This window comes from Saccostrea cucullata, unplaced genomic scaffold, assembly GCF_032062105.1.
Source record: "Saccostrea cucullata isolate Sc308-1 unplaced genomic scaffold, CSIRO_AGI_Scuc_v1 ctg333, whole genome shotgun sequence".
Taxonomy (NCBI): Eukaryota; Metazoa; Mollusca; class Bivalvia; order Ostreida; family Ostreidae; genus Saccostrea; species Saccostrea cuccullata.
Window position 1 is genome coordinate 182,998 of NW_026930396.1, and position 16,865 is coordinate 199,862.

The 16,865-nt window shown below is 31.9% G+C and overlaps 2 protein-coding genes across 3 annotated transcripts in view; one reads left to right on the top strand and one right to left on the bottom strand.

Moving 5' to 3' along the window:
* Positions 1 to 10,640, bottom strand: part of LOC134228426 (myosin-VIIa-like) — a 35,953-nt gene extending 25,313 nt beyond the window's left edge. Inside the window, exons 1-2 of the mRNA XM_062710084.1 lie at positions 10,242 to 10,640; positions 176 to 412 (exon numbers count right to left, since the gene is read on the bottom strand). Coding sequence (XP_062566068.1) covers positions 176 to 412; positions 10,242 to 10,268 — 264 coding nt within the window. The 5' untranslated portion in view covers positions 10,269 to 10,640. The remainder of the gene's footprint in view (positions 1 to 175; positions 413 to 10,241) is intronic.
* A 4,460-nt stretch (positions 10,641 to 15,100) lies between these two features.
* LOC134228407 (uncharacterized) lies at positions 15,101 to 16,673 on the top strand. 2 transcript variants are annotated; one of them, XM_062710056.1, is made up of 4 exons: positions 15,101 to 15,312; positions 15,408 to 15,427; positions 15,619 to 15,848; positions 15,970 to 16,673. In XM_062710056.1, the coding sequence occupies exons 3-4, from the start codon at positions 15,622 to 15,624 to the stop codon at positions 16,286 to 16,288; spliced, it is 546 nt and encodes a 181-aa protein (XP_062566040.1). In that variant the 5' UTR covers positions 15,101 to 15,312; positions 15,408 to 15,427; positions 15,619 to 15,621; the 3' UTR covers positions 16,289 to 16,673. The 2 variants fall into 2 exon arrangements, with proteins under 2 accessions (XP_062566040.1, XP_062566039.1); XM_062710055.1 differs by lacking the exon at positions 15,408 to 15,427.
* Positions 16,674 to 16,865: the final 192 nt, after the last annotated feature.

The window sequence follows — 16,865 nt, forward strand, 5'->3', positions numbered from 1 at the left end:
CTATGTTTTATCGCAACACTCTCTCTGATTAAGAATTTCAAATAGGATTGTCTGCGTTTGATTGATCTTGAGGTCTTTTTATTATGTATGTTTCTGCCATGGAATCCATGTAAATTAAGGTACTTGTAACTTTAAAATTGTAAAACAACTGAGGGCAAATAGTCAAGTATCTTACCACTACGTCAGCAACTGGGGCTGATTTTGACAACGTCGCCTTTCCAAACTTTGGATCAAGTTCTTCCTCCACATTCTCGCCATCCCTGAGTTGTTTGACCTCTGTATCTTCCCCATTGATCACAGCTAAGTTAAAGTGTCTCTCATCTCCCCCAAACGCTGATGCGGACGGCAAGGATTCCTTCTTTTTAGGGGCAGCTGGTCCACCCACAGATATTTGGCTTACATGCTTGGCAGCCTAATAACAAAAAATACATGATTTGCATGCTGGTTTTATTTTACATGTTTATATCAACATGGAACCTAAGCCCGGCTTTTAACCATTACTTACATATTTACGAGTACCTCTAAAAGCCATTCTACAAAATAGACGTTATTGTCCAATGTCATTTGTGTTGTTTATAGAGAAGTATGCCCATTACATACAAATAAATCGAATTTACTAAACGCAAACAAATCGTTAAATTTGACAATCAATCATTTTTAAATTTTTAATTGTTATCTAGTATATACATGTGCTGTAGTATTGATTGATAGATGGGAAATAAATTTTACCGCTACATATTTAGAGAATAGAATTCGATGTTTGCAAATTAGACAATTATCTTTCAAGAGGCTTCTTCCTCATGAAAAATATGTTTCAAGAAAAGATCCAAAATGACTGACTATAGAATTGTTTGGTTCTGATTATAGCGACTGGTAAAAAGTTAAATAATGCATTCCTCAAATGTACTAGTATTTTGTAAGAATGCTTTCAGAGAAAAAAAAACATCTTTATCATTTTCACCCTATTTATATCGATAAAAATATGCTTATTTTAGTTATATATATTTATACAATTGTATTTTTTGTTTTGTTGTTAGATTTTAGGGCTGATTTATATATTTAATTTGTTTAGGATACAACAATTCTGTTTTAACCAGAGTTAAATTAAGCGTGAAGGCAATCGCAAACTCTTTAATTTACAAAAATCTTTAGAAAGCCGGGGACCTTGCATCATATTAACTGCAATCATTTTTAGAAAAAAAAACCTTCACTTGTGTATCTCCATGAATAACATAATGTGTAACATGTTAACAATAGGGACCTCCTAGGTGTTTCATTGCTGTTGATATATTTTCCCTGTCTGGACGGACTGGTCATCGCTGTTATTACGTTAAACAAGATATGTCAATTACAGGACATGATAACTGATCCCTTGTTCTGGACAGACCAGTCTAGGTGATCTGGTTAATGTGTCTTTCATTTTTACCACGCAAAAAGCTATTATTCTTACAAACAGTAGAAAGCAATGTATGATGCCTTATTATTTCATTATTACCTTTTTACCATCATATTGATTTGCTCATGGTATACATGTAATAATTGATTTTAGAAGCGCAAGTATATTTTGCTACGGGGATTTTTTTTAAATTAAATTGAGTCGAGGGCATTGTTGACCAGATATTGTGAAATGTGGTGTTGCTTTAATACAACATTTGCCATTTTAAAACACTCTTACCTTTAAAAATGTACAATAAGTAAAAAAAAAAGTAATGATCATTGATGGGACACAGAAATAGAAGCAACCAAAGTTAAAAATGCCAAATATTAAACAGATGTTAGACCTTTGTTTTTATACTAGATTTAACTACTCTATGTATCCTTGATCAATTCGTAGGGCATACGACGACTGTTGGTGTGAACGGTCAACAGGGAATGCTTACTCCTCCTAGGCACCTGATCCTACCTCTGGAGTTTCCAGGGCCCGTGATTTTGCCCTCTTTGAAAAATTGTGTTGTTTATAGATGTTTTGAGATCGATGACTTTTCGTTATTTTCACCTTTTACGTGTACCAGACTCTCATGTGTTTTCCTTAAAGTTCAATGGGATATATCGAATCAACACATGAATGAAGGTAGATATTGTGAAACAGTCTTTGAAATATCTTAGTTGCCAAATTAGAAGCCAAAACAAGATATTCCTTTTATGTAAAAAAGTTTTTAAAAATTCTGCTAAATAAAAAAACTTCGAAATTTCAACAGATGTTTTGAGGAACTCAAGACCAAATTCTATAAAGATGTATAATCCAAGAATCCTTTTAATGTAACCAAAGTGGGATTATCGATAATAAATTAATTAACGAGGCCCGATCTAGTTGATCTGCGCATACGTTTTAACGCAGCGTCGACTCAGGCACGTCACAGTACCCTGGACTGTCGTCACAATTGAATACAATAACGTCACAATTAAAATGACGTCAAATTGCGCTAAAATATTTCGCGGATCTTGCTCTATAGACTGCTTGTTGAAAGCTGGCTCATTCTGGCTATTATTTAATAAACCAGTTTCCAGTGGTGTGAAATTGCAAGACTTTTAGTTTATCATAAAAAGATTATATAAAGAGCTGAAAAATCATCATTTGTTATTATCAATGAAATATAAGGAGATAACAAACAGTTTTCAAGCTCAAAAGTCCATTAAACAATGCAAAATGGGAGCTGAGCGAACACGGTCCTCGTAAAATCAGAGAAGGGATCAGGTGTCATGAAGGAGTGAGTAACCCCTGCCGACAGGGCGGTAACACCTGCAGTTTTCTTCTTGCCATGATCGGGAAATAATGAAAAAAAACTGTCGATAATTCAGTGTGTTTATCATGGCCTAACAATTAGTATGAAAAACGTCAGTCATTTGAACTTTGTGATAAATTGAATTTGCTGATAAGGTCATTCATATCGGCCATAGAACTTAAGAAATGAAGACTTTAAAAGAGACTGCTGATATTCTTGTTTTAGCAATATGTCTGCCGATAATTTACCTCGTTTTAGAAATTGTTCATACGTAGAGCATGCTCTGTGGCAACGCACTTTGAGAAAATTACGCACTTTGAAAAATTTTTCAAAGTGCGTTAAGAGTATACATAAACATTTTCTAACCATGGGGACATTTAACGCACTTTGGAAAAAATATGCATAAAGCAAAAATTCTAGACTTATAGATTTTAGTAATTGAAAAAATCAATCTGTAATAATTATGTCTTTCGAAAAACATTTTGATTTACATGTACTCATTTAACTCATTGAGAACAAGGAAAAGACGAGTAGAAGGTCTCTCAACCCAACTCTTTTTTTCTTCTTATACATTGTACAATGTACATAGCTGTCGGAAGCAAATTGAAAGTGGATCCCCCAAGGTAAGCCCCGATTTTCAATGCTTATATTATGTATATCTTTGCAAAACATTTGTGTGACTAGCTCCCCCAACCCCCGGTACAGATGTCTATGCTACACCCAAATGTATGTATTTGCATAACTGGTATGACGTTGAAAACTTTTAATAAATTTTAGTTTACATATATAATGCATGAAAACTGGAAAAAATTAGGTACAGTAAAACATTTAGGAGAGAAAATGTTTTCAAAATATGGAAAAATCACTCCCTTTCACATCCTGAAGTGACCTCGTCACGGATGAGTTATCAAACAGATTCAATTATTTATCATACCTACGATTTGCAAGCCATACATATTTTTTCAAAGTGCGTTAATATGGTCGATATTAACGCACTTTGAAAAGAAATTTTATTTTTTCAAAGTGCGTTGATTCGGTCCCAAATTTAACGCACTTTGAATTTTTTTTTCAAAGTGCGTAATTTTTCAAAGTGCGTTGTAACAATGCTCTTGCGTATCGAATCATCTGAGAGATATAACTCCAGTTGCAGGTGATGAAGGTGTAGTCAGGGCAGCTGACGAATGAAAAGTTTAAGTCATCACCTTTATCATAAAGCTTTGTAGTTAGATAACCATTAACGTCTTTTGCAAGTATAATATCTAAATATGAAACGGGTGTGTCAGACTCTGTGGTATCTGTAATTTCAAGCTTACCAGGATATATCGTATCGACATAAGAATAGAAATAACAACTAGGAGACTTATTGTTCAAAGAACAATAAGAGGTCTTTCCACCTTTTGAATTTCAATTTCATTTAATATTTATCTATTTAAAATTAAATTTCATAAAAAAGAAGACAATGAATGGCTTAAAAGAAGAAAAAAAAATGAAAATGATTTTTTTTTTTAGGTGACCTTGACCTTTGACCTTCAAGTCATATTCAAGGTCAAAGGTCAAGGGTCACATTGTAATTAACCCCATGTCTCTATGACTTACAGTTTTAAAGTTATAAGGTTTAATAGTAAGCACAAAAGAATTTAAGGGCAGTAACTCGTTCAAGGAGTCACCAGATCCTTTTGCACTTGAACATAAAAGTTTTGCCTAAAGTCCCATAAGACATTAGCGAAGTTTTCATGTCTTTGCGGTTTACAGTTTTGGAGCAATAGCAATAAAAATGTTTTTTCGCACAAGGGGCAATAACTTTTAATAGGGTCAATCTTAAGGGACAAAAATGAAATCTTTGACACAGTTTTAAGAGTACATATTAATGATGCATAGACATTAAGCATATGTTAAAAGACAAAAAAGATATAAAAAGAGATAAATTTCTCAGTTTTGGAATGACCTTGACCTTTGACCTTTACATGAATTTTAAGCTCAAAGGTCAATGAATCTTATGCAGTTGGTCTCATGTCTCTACATTTTCTCTTTTTAAAAATTTTTTAATTATTTGTAAAATTCAAAGACTTTCAGGGGCAATAACTCATTGAAGAAGTCACCGAAGACTTTCGCAATGAATAGATTCCAGAATCCTCTCAATTAGTCGTAGACTTTAGTTAATGTTTCATATTTGTACGGTTTACGGTTTCGAATTAGTAGCAATAACAAGGTTTTTCGCGCAAAGGGCGATAACTTTTAAAAGGTTTAATTTTAGGGGACAAGAATGAAACCTTTGAAACAGTTTTAAGAGTACATATTAATGATGCATAGACATTAAGTATATGTTGAAAGACAAAAGAGATACAAAAAGAGCTAATTTTCTCATTTTTGAAATGACCTTGACCTTTGACCTTTACATGAATTTTAAGGTCAAAGGTTAAAACTTATGCAGTTGGTCCCATGTCTCTACAACTTCTTGTTTTGAAAATTTTTAATTATTTGTAAAATTCAAAAAGTTTCAGGGGCAATAACTCATTGAAGGGGTCACCGAATACTTTCGCAATGAATAGATTGAAGAGTCCCCTTAATTAGTCGAAGACATTCGTAAAGGTTTCATACCTCTGCGGTTTACGGTTTCTGAGGAGTAGCGATAACAAGCATTTCTTGCGAAAGGGGCAATAACTTCGAAAGCAGTCAAGGTTCATTTACGCAGGGTCAATTGCAAACATCTTTTATGCAGTACATTCCTATGAACTATAAATCTTTTCGATATATCTTCAAACAAAAAAAACATGCGGCGGAAAAATAATAAAAAAAAAAAAGAATAATAAACAGAAGAATATCAATAGGTCTTTCCACAGAAAGGTGGAAAGACCTAATTAATTGACAATACGTCGTCGATATAGCTAAAGGGCCACAGCAAGCGTTTTCTTCTGGGGATTCCAATAGTTTGTTGGAAGACAAGATCTCCAAAAACCACATATATATTGTCAATCAGAAACTCAAGAATCCTTTTAATATCAACTTCAGAGTACTTGTATGTACAATAAGAATGTTTTTTAACAAAATAATTTTGCAAATGACCAATGACAAGGTAGATAAATTTACGAGTTTAAATTTTATTGGAAAAAGCAGCTGTCAATGATATCAAAAAGCCTGGACTTTAACTTAGCGTGGGAAATGGTTATTTATAAAGTTGATTGTTAGAAAACAATATCATTTCAAATTTTCTTACAATTTTACGTAAGGTTGCATACACATAACTTTATTTAAAATCACTTTTTTTTTCTTTCACTTCTTTCACTTCTTTAACTACTGCTGTTAATCTTTTCTTGGAGAAGAACATGATCAGATAGACAGAACATTCCGTTTTCACATTGTTTGGAAAAATCCTAACAATTTGTATGAAAAAAAAAGTCAGCCAAAATACTATACAATGATTGGTTATATTTCATACTCGTAAGAAAACCGTTATATAAACGAAGAAAGAATTTTCAAAATACTGACTTTAGATGAGATTGTTGAAATATCTGTAACATTAACTTATTTGTCTATGGCCTGCAGCGGTTTAGAAATTGATCGTTCTTGGAGCATCCATGCTTTGAATTATCTAGTAATTTTGGAGACGTAAAAATACTAGTTTCAATTTATTATCTATTTATTTAGTTTCGTTTTTGTCCATGACATTATATAACTGGCTTTCAGTACAAAATATCATCGATTTAATAAATATGCAATAGCAATCCAAACATACGTTGTCGCTCGGGGAATCGTTTGTGAAATTGCAATACTCTGGGAAAAATCATTGTCATCAAAACTTTGATATTTTTTTCTCATCTAATATTGTATGCCTTCATTACTTTTTATAATCTTTAATGTACAGTATTAATTCTGCTTCGCGTTGATTATTCAATATGATCTAAAGGCTATTACACAGCGTTACTAGAGCAAAACTTGAGGTCATATCCTGAAGAAGTTAATTGTAGATTGTTAATGATTTCGAATACAGAATATCTTCAGATTACTTAAAACCCAAGTCCTCCGATCCCTTAAGCCCTATTGTGGTCAGTTTCATTAAACTTTTCATTGAATTCAGTTACGGAATGTTATATGGACATTCAAAATACTACCAAAGTTCTAATTTAAAACTCACAATGATTTTATTCAAAATATCTTTATCTATCTTTCACTTATACGCTTGAAAGAGATTAGAAAGTTCAGTGAAATCTTGATTTTACAGTTCTAATTAGAAACCTCAAATGAAAGTAAATGGTAAGGGCTAGGGATAACATTGTATGTTGGTCATTTACACGGCAATAAAATAGATAAGCTATCGGACTGGCTTTATGTTACTTTGTAAATAAAGATACTAGAAACTTTCAAGTGTAAAAAGCAGATGAATTTCAGATCCATGTAGATTTGGATCACTGTAACAGAGAAAAAGATGGAATGAATATTTTTGTGTAGGGAAAGGAAAACATATTGATAGCTTTTAAAGCATGTCAAATATGTTGTTTTGTTGCATTAGCCAACAAATTTTAAAGCAAAATGTATTTTTGAGACACATTTATGACCCACTATCTAGCCAAGGGTTCCTTATACGATACTCTCCTCATGAACTTATGAGGAGAGTATCGTATCAGAAACCCTTGGCTAGCGAAGATGGGCCAATTCTGGAGTTATTCTTTTAGGTTACAATTTTGAAAAGGGTTAAGTATCTACTGTGATCGGGCAGATAGTGTGTGTGTTAGATATCTATAAGAATAAATATATCTTTCATAAATGTAATTTCTATATTCAATAGAGGACAAAATTAATCCCATTACTGGCCTGAACCAAATACCATGGGGTTAATGATTCTGTATTTTGTTGATGGCTAATTAAGTGTTGATCATAATAATGCAAATAGGTTTCCTGACATACACAAAGAAGATTTTAAAGTCATTTATGCCCATCTTCCTGATACTCGCACTAAAGGTTGCTCTGTTTGATGTAATATTACACTATCTGATACCAACACAACACCGTTTGAAGTTGAAAAAGGTCATTTATTATCAAATGACAATTTTGTAAAACTATTACAAAAATGAAAATGTAGTTTGATAGATTTACATTTATAAACCTTGCAGTGATACCAATATTACATGTTCAAAACATTACTGTATAAAATTTTTACATCAAATATAAAAAAATAGCATTTTGTTAATGTACACATATAATCATTTTAGACACGTTAAAATCTTGGGTTCTGAACTACTTATAATTTTGTCATAACAATTTGCCCACTAGTCGTCCTTGAGTCAAGGAAAAAAAATTCAAAGGTTTAATGTATTCAGTTTATGATAACTTAATCGGCAGAAGCCTGAAGCATGAGCCATGAGGCATGAATTTCACAATTTCAAAAAATTGTAAGGGGGCATTCGGGGCTTTTAGTGTTTATCATAATCATGGAAATCGTTTGCATGGGAAAAGTCTATGAATAGAGAAAAACATTTTTTTTTCAATCTTATGATGTATTTTCAATATGACCGATAGCCTTAAGGTCTGAAATCTATGAAACTTCATTTTTGTGTACTTATTTTTATAATCATGCCAACAGTTTATCTGCAAGAGATAGAGGAGTAAAGAAGATTGATTTTAAAATATTTTTAAAAAATATTTATTCATTTAAAATTCAAAATCGGTCTAACCTTGGATTATTATAGAGCCTGAACACTGTAGGAGTAGATGATTTTTTTTAAATTAAATGTCGACTTATTTTATCATACCGACAGCTTATCTGCTATATTCCCAGGTGTGAAGAAGATCTTCGAAGATTGCATTAATTTTCTAGGTTTTGGCCCGTACCCTCAGGCCCGCAGGGGGACAGAGACCTTATAACAGGAAGTTAATTGTGTCGTCTTTATTCGTGAATGCTACATTCATTTATATGCCAAAATTGGTTGAAATTGTTTCAGCATCTGAAAATTTGATAGAATTTACAACCATCAGATGGCGTACAATACCAAAAAAACAAGTTTACCAGTAATCATAATCATAAAAATTAATAGTCTTGAAGAAGTTTTTATTCGAACTTTTTGTGGCCGACACAATTTTGAAACTCTATAAAGAACATTACATTGTATCACATTTCATGTACTCAATGGTGCATAAAAAAGGATTTCCTATCTGATTTGAAAACAGCTTGTTTTTCATTTTCAAAGGAGTGTCAATGGGTAAAAGAATCCATAGCTGAGATATAATATTATCGTTCATTTGAGTTTACAGCAGATGTTCGGTTGTTGTAACTTGTTGAAATAACAGGCTGCGTTAACCTTATGAGTTAGCATATTCTTTAAATATACATTAAAAATAGTTCCCCAGTTCTCCATTTCAAGGGAACGCCGTTGCAGAAAGTGGTAGATTGAGTGAGGGCATTTTACAAGAAACTGGATATTCTTTAAAAATGTAACGCTATTATTTTTTTTTTATGAAAGTCGTGCATTTTAGGGAGGAATATACAAGTATGCAATCCCTTTACAGACCAGTTCCGCGTTTGAAAATTTAGAGTATGAATTACAAGAGACGTGACACATTGTTAAGAAGCTTAACGGCTTACTTATAGGCAGTCATCATTTCATTATTTATATACCTTTATTGTCGTATTGACAATGACACACCAAACATATTGGCCAATCCAAAGAATTTAAAAACACAACCTTTCTCAGTTGTTATATGAATTAGGGCAGAACTATTGTGAATTTTTAAATAGCTGTAATTTCTTCTTTGTTATCTGTGAAATGAAAAGAAATGAAGTCTGGCCCCTTTTTTGACTTCGAAATGATATTTGATGTAGAGACGATATGCTATGAGCCCGACACTTCTCTATCGTAAAAGACTGAAAAGTTATTGAAATTCTTCCTCTTACTTTATACAGCGATACAGAAAAATGTTGTCAAAAACAACCAACAAATAGGTGTTAATCTTAACTTAAAAACAATATTAAGAATTAAATACAGCTTGTCCTTCATTGTATCCTAGGTATAGAATCAGAACATTTCTCCATCGTTTAGCATTAAGGAAAGGAGGTAAACAGAACGGAATTTTTGCTCTCAATGTCTTAATTGAAATAATTTTTTTTCAATAATACAAAGCAAATGTACATCTTTCAGTTATGTTGAGGTTGAAAATCGTTTCAAATACTGAGATTAATCTTCATTGTTAGTTAAGTCCTATTTCTTATTATAAAATTAAGGTGTAACCAGGTGATTCCCTGTTCTTTCTGTGCTCTGATGTGTTGAATTAATTTTTTAAGACATATATAGAAAAGCCATATGCATAAATTGTCATTTGCATACATAACATTAAACATCCTATTGATTGCAGACGACAAACTCGATTTAAAACACTCAAAAGCAACTATAGCATTAATCGTAAATTTGTATGTATTGCAACGTTTCACACGTTAATATTGTCACCCAATGTGAAAGATTTGAATCAAGTAGTGTTTCATTAAAGTTTTCATTACACTTTTCTTTATCAAATGTAAACAAAACAAACCTTGGTTCCATTAAGTGCAGTAGCCATTTAGAAACTGGTTAATCAATCCATTGGAAGATTATACGGTAACTTATTACGGTGCTCCTCTCTCCGGGGCGTGTATACCAGTTTATAAAGAGTTGGTATATGTGTAAATATTCTTAAATTACCCGAAAAATCCTCAGGTAAACTTACAGAAGCGTGGATTGGTAACACAATAGTCTTATCACACGACTGCTCAACAAATCCAATTGACGGTCCACATTAACATAAGCACTTTTAATCAAATATGTTTTAGTTATCACTAATTAATTTAACGACTACTTCTCCGCCATTTTTTTAGGTGAATACACCCAGGTTCTTCTGAGTGGAACTTTACACAGCTTTTTTCCCCTGAATTTCAATAGTCCTACCGTATCGACCCAAATTCCTTATGAATGAATGACAGGCATTTAAACGAAACAAGTCCAAAACACGTTAAAACTGACACAATGAGAAACCAGCAGATTCCGAGGTTCGATCGAACAGGTAGAAGTGATTGGAACGAGGGAAAGGGAAAGACCGATAACGGGAATAAGGAGACAGATTTGACCTGGCGTGGACAGGGAAAGGAAGTTTATGTTTTCTGACGACCGGGGCATTAAGGATACATTGTATACACTGATAGCACAAGGTGTCAAAAACAGATAGGCGGATCTAATGTCGATTGGAGAATACAAACTTGTAGTTAATTTTAATGTACATGTATATATGGGGATTGTATATAGAATACGTTGAAAATGAAGCTTTTTTCAAATTGAATGACCCAAGATATACTAAGTAGAGTTATTGTCAACTAAAATATTTGTACTGACAATCTATTAAGTAAAAACAGTTTTATTGTATTAAATCTTTATCGAATAATTTTGTTAGTTTGTTCATTCTTTCTAAAATCATTGCATTGGTCTATACATTTTATGGACAAACGTTGTAAATTGTTATATTGTATAATTTCATATTAAATTTTAATAAAAATAAATTAGACACCAATGAAAATTCATTTTTTGTGTTCTAAGTTATCCGACCCATAATAGCCTCAGATTCAATGAATCTGAATGCATAACAGATATATAATGGCTGAATACTCAGTATATGTAGACTTGATCTACATTCATTAATTGATTACTGCTCAGATAATTACCTTTTTTGAAAATTTCTCCTGGTGAACCCTTTTCTATAATAAACTCCTTTGAATTAGTTTCAGAGTATTTTATACAGGATGGATATTTAAGTTTAGAAAATTGTATGCCCTTATATGGGTCGGATATCTTAATTGATTGTAATCATTTTTATTTTGGTAGTTCAGAATATATTTTCTAATGATGCCTTCGGGGAACCTAAACACCTTTAACATTTATTTTTTATTTACAATTATTATTGAATTACAGCAATGAATATTATTTACATTATTATCGGCCGCAGCAGCGGCCGATCTATTTGTGGTTGTGTTAGAAAGTGCACATGGGGAAATGAGACGTTATTTTTTATTACTTCACTTAAAATATTTTTTAAATGAAAACAAGTCAAAACATGAAGAAAAAAAATATCTTAAAAATTTGCTTTAAACTTAGCATTAATTGTTGTTGTTATGTTTCAATTTCATTATCATTTCTCATCAGATAATTCATAATTTATTGTTATATAAAAAATGTTTACAATATTCAATTCATTTATTGACAACACCATCATACATTGGCATATAGTCATGAATACAACAATTAACATACATAAAATAAAATATCAAAGAAAGCATATCAGGTTTGTTGAAGGTTTTCTTTCCTAATATCAAAGCACTTTTTCAAAAAGTTACAAACTCTCCTAGCAGTTCTAATACTTGTAGGATTGATAATGTCAATAATAGGGTTTTCCTTCATGTAACATTGTGCATTGAATATATCGTAATATTGTAATCTACATTGATCATAACTAGGACAATAAAGTACAAAATGGTTTTCATTTTCAATAAAAAATTTACAAAAATGACATACACGTTTTTCTCTAGGAATAGGTGGCCTTGAGTATCTCCCCATTTCAATATGTAGAGTATGAGCACTAATTCTTAGTTTTGTTAGGATTGTCCTTTCAGATTTCTTCAATGGTAATTCTAGATAGTCTTGTAATTTATATTCATTTAAATCAATTATATTACTATAAAAAGTTAATTTCCCAGAATTTGATTTAGAAATGTTCTTTAATTGTTCACTGATCTTGATTCTATAATGTTCATCTAATTTATATTTAAAAGTTTTATGTGATATGTCCAATGAGGGTAAAGACAATTTCTGTTGTAGAGTATAAAGCTTTCTTTGCCAAGATATTCTAGATCCCAGTGTTTTATCTTCCTTAAATGCAGACACCACTAACTGGTCATTATAATCATTTTCTCTCTCTAAGTTTTTCAGTCTTAAATAAAATTTATACATATTTTCATAACACAAATAAAATAGTGGGAACTGTCCCAACTCATATAGAACAGCAATATTAGATGATTTTCTATGAACACCTAAAATGTCTTTAAAAATCTGGTGTTGTATTTTTTCAAATGGAAAGTGATCTGAGGATAATAAATCACATTTGTAGTCTGCTATCCAGATTTCAGAACCATAAGTTAAGATTGGAGTAATCATAGATCTATAAAGTTTAAGCATTGTCTTTACAGAAAAATTTGTATTAGCTGGAAAATTGGTTTTTATAGCATAATAAGCTTTTCTAGCTCTTTCTGACAGTTGTTCTGCTGAGAATTTCATTTTTCCATCAGATTTAAACACCAGTCCTAAATATTTATACTGATTTGTTATTTCTATACGGCTATGATTATAGTAAAACCAATACTCATTTTCACAATTTGTACTTTGAGAAAAAATCATAATATTTGTTTTTTCCATGTTCACACACAATTTCCAATCATGACAATATTTACCTAAAATATCTATACATTTCTGTAAACCACTAGGTGTCTCAGATACAAGAATAAGATCATCAGCAAAAAACATGTTGTTAATAGGCATTAACTCTACAATAGATACTCCCCAGCTTGGGAGTGTGTAAGATATGAAAGGAAATCGTCATGATTTTCCGGATAATAATGACGTGGTAAAAGTGCACGGTGAATAAAAATTGAAAAGTTTTTCAACTAGTAATTTTTTTTTGAATATGCTCTGTAGCTGCAAATGACACAAAGATATTTTTTGTACATTTTGCACCGCGGCTTACAGCATATAGCCTACTCGCAGAAACCATGGGCATTATCATGATTATCGCGTGACCAAAATCCAGGGTATCAACTCATGGTCCTACATCTTCATTTTGATGACAATAAATTCTTATCATTTATCGTTGACTTTTTTTTTTAATCGACGAATTAACATGAGCAAGTTCGGTAAAATGTCTATTTATTTAATTTTTAAAATATTTAATTTGCTTTGAAGACGGCCTGAAATAAAATGATTCAACTATTTCACCTTTGAATATCTTGATAAGTTTTCCTTGCATGGACGCTTTTAGAATTGTGAAAGAATTTCTTTTAATGCTAAACTTTGTTTGCGGCCGATTTGATGCTTTGCATCAATTTTACTTGTCTTATATTTCAAATGCATTTGATAAAGTCAAATCCATGCTCTTGTCAGGGTATAAATAGTAAATTGTCAATAGTGGGTAGGAGTGGGGTTCTGTTGATAAAATCTTTGACTCTGGGGTTGAGGAAATCATCCCCCACTACCACGGACAGACTCACACACTCTGTCTAAAGGTATCTCATTTGTGAGACATGCGTGTTCTTCTGTTGGGTAAGCACCGCACAAAGCGAATGTGAAAGACTACATATATATTAGTGTGAACTTCGTTTCAAGCTAAGTGAAAGAATGACTAAAACTTTGATCTAAAAAATTGTACATGTATGTCGAAAATAATAAAGTAAAATTTAAAAAAGACATTTCATTACTGTACTGAACTTGTTTTTGACCTTGGTTTGAAATAAGTATGTACTTACATGTATCATTATTAATATCAATAAATTGAAGAATAATATTGAAGTGAGTACATTTAAAACGCACCTATTGTACATGTAATCCTTATAAACGTTATAGTTTGAAAACATATTTGTTTTGTTTGATATTGTTTGATGTAAACCAAAGAAACAAATAAAAATGTTTTTTTTTTCTCGGTTTTTATTATTTTATTTTTATATTTTGAACTATAAATATGATCCAAGATGAATGAATAACTAAGTAACACAAAAGTAAGATTCTAAAGAAAATATAGGAATTTTGATTCTTTACTATTTTGTTTAACAATAAATAGCATGGACCTCTCCTTTATTCCACCAACCCCTATCCATTCTAATTCCCTCAAATTAAATACATTTGTCAGAGGAAGGTTCGATAACTCCTGTAGAATCTGATAAATTAAATATAAGATGTAAATACATTCAGGTCATCAGGTTATTTTCATGCACCATATACATAAACTAAAATATTAAAAATTCTTTATATGTTTGATTTATCAGCAAGCTCCATTTATCAAAAGACTATCTTTAAACTTTAAATTTTACCCCTTTTCAAAAATTTACATATATATGTACTATAACATGTATAAGGTGTATTAAAAAATATATCAAACATTGTTTTCATCAACAAAAAATGCAAATGTAATTTTGAAAATCATGCAAAAAATTTAATTTACGTACAACCTGTAGTTTTCTGGATAACACAAAACTCCTGTTATAACTTGCATTCACATCTGTACACCGCTTATCTTGGGTAAGTCAACAATATGGGGGACATAAACAGAATATATTACACGGTATCAGAGGGTACAAGGTTCCTATGGTGTATAAGTTTTATAGTATCCCCATTCACAATCACGTGCGCCAATTATACGTACCAGAATAACGATTTTTTCAACTGTATACACGAGATTTCTTCCTTATGATATCTATATAGGTTTAACATTCGCCGGCGAAATGAAATCTGCTGATTGAGGTGTGAACTTCCTGGCTACTTCTCACCTGTGTACGGGAAACTGTAATGTGTTTCACAACACCAAAGAATCTCAGGTAAATATTGTGTTGGAGAGTCTGAGCATATAAAGAGAATTGTATGTGTAACCCGAAAAAGGAACTTTGTACATTTCGTTTTAATATAATTTCAGCGTGAAATGTTTGCTCAAGGGTAAGTATGTATAAAAAGGCGTGTCAACATAAACTCTATACGATATTATACCTGTGTATGTTGATAAGATGTCATTTATTCAATTATGTCCTTACTGCCTTCGACGTTTTTTTCACAAATGCATATTCCAACCCCATACAATTCATGTATTTTGAAAAAAAAAACACTTTTTTGTTCGTTTATAAAAACAGTTGATGACAGCCGAAGTAATGTCTCCATCAACAACAGTCTTATCGACAAACGAAACAGCAACAACAACAACAGGAACAACAATAACAACAACAACAACAACAACAACACCAAATACCCCGGCACATCACGGGCTTCCAGAGGAAGACGTCGAAATCATCATCATCGTCATTTGTATCGTGGCTGCCATTGCTCTCTCTGTTCTTATTTATACACTATACAAGAAATTAAGGTAAAAACTCAGCTGTTTTCGATTTCAACTTCATTACTCATGTAAACAAGTGTAAACAAACTAAAGGGGGGGGGGGTAATAAGTTCTTTGTTTTTCAAATGTAATTTTTGATTTTCCACAGATACTCAAAATCGTGTGTGAGGTTGAAGAATTTAACTAGACGAAGATCCTCCACAACTGGAAGTCATCATCCACTGGAGCCTGATGAAGTGGAAGATCTCCCGCCCCCGAGAACTGAACGAGAGTTGTTCTCTATTGGTGACAATGACGACATTGATACACGATTAGGTGGAGCAGCGCCAGACGATGGATATTTCTTTGATGAAATTTATGAGAAATCAGCATTTGTTGACGAAGTCACGAACTCTTCATTAAAAGAACTTAGAATTCCAACAGAAAATGACAATGTACCAGATTTATTATTTAGGTCACCTCGGTAATGATCGGCATAATTTTTCTTTTTTTTTTTTTTTAAATTAACCCATATAATACAATGCATCTTTCACAAAACTGCTCATTAATTAATTTTGCTGTATCATTTGGATTCAGACTAAACCCATTTTTGTTATGCATGTATTGAAGTTTTTAATTGGACTGAGCAGCAGGCACACATAGCTGCAAAAAGAAGTGTTTAAACTTTCAACTCTTTTTTACTATCATGGATTTGTCATCAGCGCACTTAAAACAAGTTGCATATAGATTATAGATAGGCCTGGCCGCCCAATCTTAACCATGGGTCTGTGGGCTGTGAATTTTATACATTTAGTAGAGGACTGTTTATTGCATTCGTAGAGAAACATTGCCTTTTATCCATGAAAAAAGAAAAACTTTTAAAGATGAATTTATTTTTTATATTACCAACTAAATCCAGTCATGAACCGTGGTTCAAGATGTCAAAGATTCCAGAATTTCATAATTCTAGTAAAACGTTGAGTACCTTATAATCCAAGCAGCTATCTGTTTGCAAAAAAGAGTTTTTGAAGATGATTTTAATACTAGTATAACCAAGTAAGTCCT